The following is a 2517-nucleotide window of genomic DNA, read 5'->3' on the forward strand; positions in this document are numbered from 1 at the left end:
TTTTCCACTTTTTTCAATAAAAATACTTTTACATCATTAAAAATGTCAATTATGATTATTAAATTTATTAGGTATAAATAATTTCCCAATTTTTAACATGTCCAAGTCCATCATAATAGAATTCTCACCAAATCCACTAAATCCTAAAAATTAGTAATTAAACTCATCTAGAAAATAGACTACATAACCTATTTAAATAATATCTACAAGTTCATCGACATTTCTTTTTTTTTTTTATATATATAATAGAGAACAAGTCAATGAACATTTCCAAAACTTCAAAACCCTATATTCAAATTCAAAAAAAAAAAAGTAATATTAACTAACAGAAATATTGAAATAAATACACAAAAAAATGTGAAAGATGGAGAAACAAAAATTCAAATATAATTAATTAATTAATTAATATCCTATAAAAAGCAAAAACAGAGAAAGAAAGCATAGCTGTAACACCACAATAGAATGACAGAACGTCTCCCACCAACTTTTGGGTATCTTGTGTTTGGATACATGCCCTGCACCTTCAAATTATTAATTAAAAACTTTGACCGAGTCAATTTCTCGTCTCAAAAACACCTGATGCATAAATTTGTACTTAAAATTTATACAATTTGTCTTACAATACTCTCAAATTTACGGAGAATCTATCGTAACCCTATATTTTTACATTTCAGTAATGATTATATTTGAATTTTTATTTCTCCACCTTTCACACGATAGATCTCACACAAATTTAAGGATATTATAAAATAAATCGATTAAATTTTAGAGATAAATCTATACATTTGGTGTCTCAAAACCGATAATAACCATCATCATCATCATCTTCATCATTTGAGTGTAATATCAGCCAGAATCTCCCTTAATAAAAATTTCCCTTTTGAAATATCACTATAATCTCCTTTTTTACCCAATTTTTTTTGCCTTCTCGTGACAATAAAACTCCTTATAACACTACTCCAACTAGGTAAATGTGATGATACAACTTTTACTCTGTCGACCAATCCAAACCCGCTATCTATACCTGTAACAATATCGGCCATTGACGGGCGATTTTCTTCTTTATAAGACACACAACGTGCACCCACATACAATAAATGCTTAATAATGCCTTCCAAGAAAATTGGTGGCAACCCAATTCTTGGGTCACAAATTTCTTCCAAGATTGTATTTTTTTGCGTTTCTATCAGTGGAATCGCCCATTCTACTATTGAAGCTGGTGTTCTATTGACATCAATAGCTCTTCTACTACTTATTAACTCTAATAAAACTACCCCATAACTGTAAACATCATTTTTAGGGCTTAATTTGCTTGGAATAGTATAACAAGGGTCCATGTACCCTATTGTGCCAGCAGGTTGACTCGGCGGATCGACTCGGGTTGATGACACTGCTAGTCCATAATCTGCTAGCTTAGCATTAAAATTTGAGTCAAACAAAACATTAGCAGACTTAATATCTCTATGAATAATCAAAGGCTTGCCTTCATGAAGGATTTGAATTGCCCTGGCGAGTTGGAGAGCGATCTCAACTCGTTTAGACCAAGAAAGTGGTGTTTTTGCTACGTGCAATAAGTCATGAAGAGAACCATTAGGCATGAACTCCATAATTAGAATCTTGCTTTGCTTTTCCGAGTCATGACTCGTTCCAAGAAAGTTGATTATATATGGACTTTTGGCTTCTTGAAGTGATGATAATACAGAAATTTCATTCTCGAGTTTCTTGGAGTTGTCATGATCAAGACCGAAAGATGGTTTCTTGATTGCAAGAATCTCTTTTTCTTGGAATATACCTTTGTAGATTGATCCATGGCTTCCTTTACCAATGAGACTTGATGGAGAGAACCCTTCAGTTGCTTTTAGAAGTTCTTGATACTCAAACTCTGCCATTTTCCTGTTTCTTGTTTCCTGTTATTTTCTTGTTGTTGTTGTTTGGGTAGAAAGAAAAGGAAAGAGAGAGTTGATTATTGGTTGGATGGGAATGGCTGTTTGTTTGGAGGGAAAGTGAGCTCTTCTTTCCTTGTTGGGATTGAAATGAAACGTGATAAAGGAAAATAAAAAGCTCTGACAATGTGTAGAAGGGGCAGAGAATAAAGGGGCTTTGTTTGGGTGGCATGAAAAGGAGAAAATGATAATGGGAAAATTATTGAAGAAAGGAAAAGGTGATGGATTGGGAATGAAATAGTTGGAGAAAAGAAAAAAGATTGTGTCCTAGTTAAAAGGAAAGCCCTCTGACGAGGGATAAGACTGAGCTGGTTGTTGGGTCCTCCACCACTTTTTCTTTTCTTCCCCTCTTTTTTTTTTTTTTTTTAAAAAGTCATTTTCCATTAATTAATTATACTTATTGCTTAATTATATTTATTTTTGGTACCGAATATATGGTTGATTATGTTTTTTTTTTTTATGTGTTTAGTTCATTTTAATGTATAAAGAAAATTAACACTCAATAAAATTCATTTATATTCAAGGAAAATAATTATGTTTATATAAATAATAAAAAAATCCATCCTTAAGAATG

General features: G+C 31.8%; 1 protein-coding gene across 1 annotated transcript; it reads right to left on the bottom strand.

The window, feature by feature from the left end:
• Positions 1–358: 358 nt before the first annotated feature.
• Positions 359–2173, bottom strand: LOC105629634 (serine/threonine-protein kinase-like protein At5g23170). The gene has a single exon (XM_012211248.4). It carries the CDS (start codon positions 1887–1889, stop codon positions 831–833), a length of 1059 nt encoding a protein of 352 aa, XP_012066638.1. The 5' UTR covers positions 1890–2173; the 3' UTR covers positions 359–830.
• Positions 2174–2517: the final 344 nt, after the last annotated feature.

Source organism: Jatropha curcas, chromosome 6 (assembly GCF_041381405.1).
Source record: "Jatropha curcas cultivar XTBG-Jc1 chromosome 6, XTBG_Jcur_1.0, whole genome shotgun sequence".
NCBI classification, from domain to species: Eukaryota; Viridiplantae; Streptophyta; class Magnoliopsida; order Malpighiales; family Euphorbiaceae; genus Jatropha; species Jatropha curcas.

Coding starts and splice junctions, on each gene's coding strand:
- LOC105629634 (XM_012211248.4), bottom strand. CDS start 1,889: ATGGCAGAGTTTGAGTATCAAGAACTTCTAAAAGCAACTGAAGGGTTC.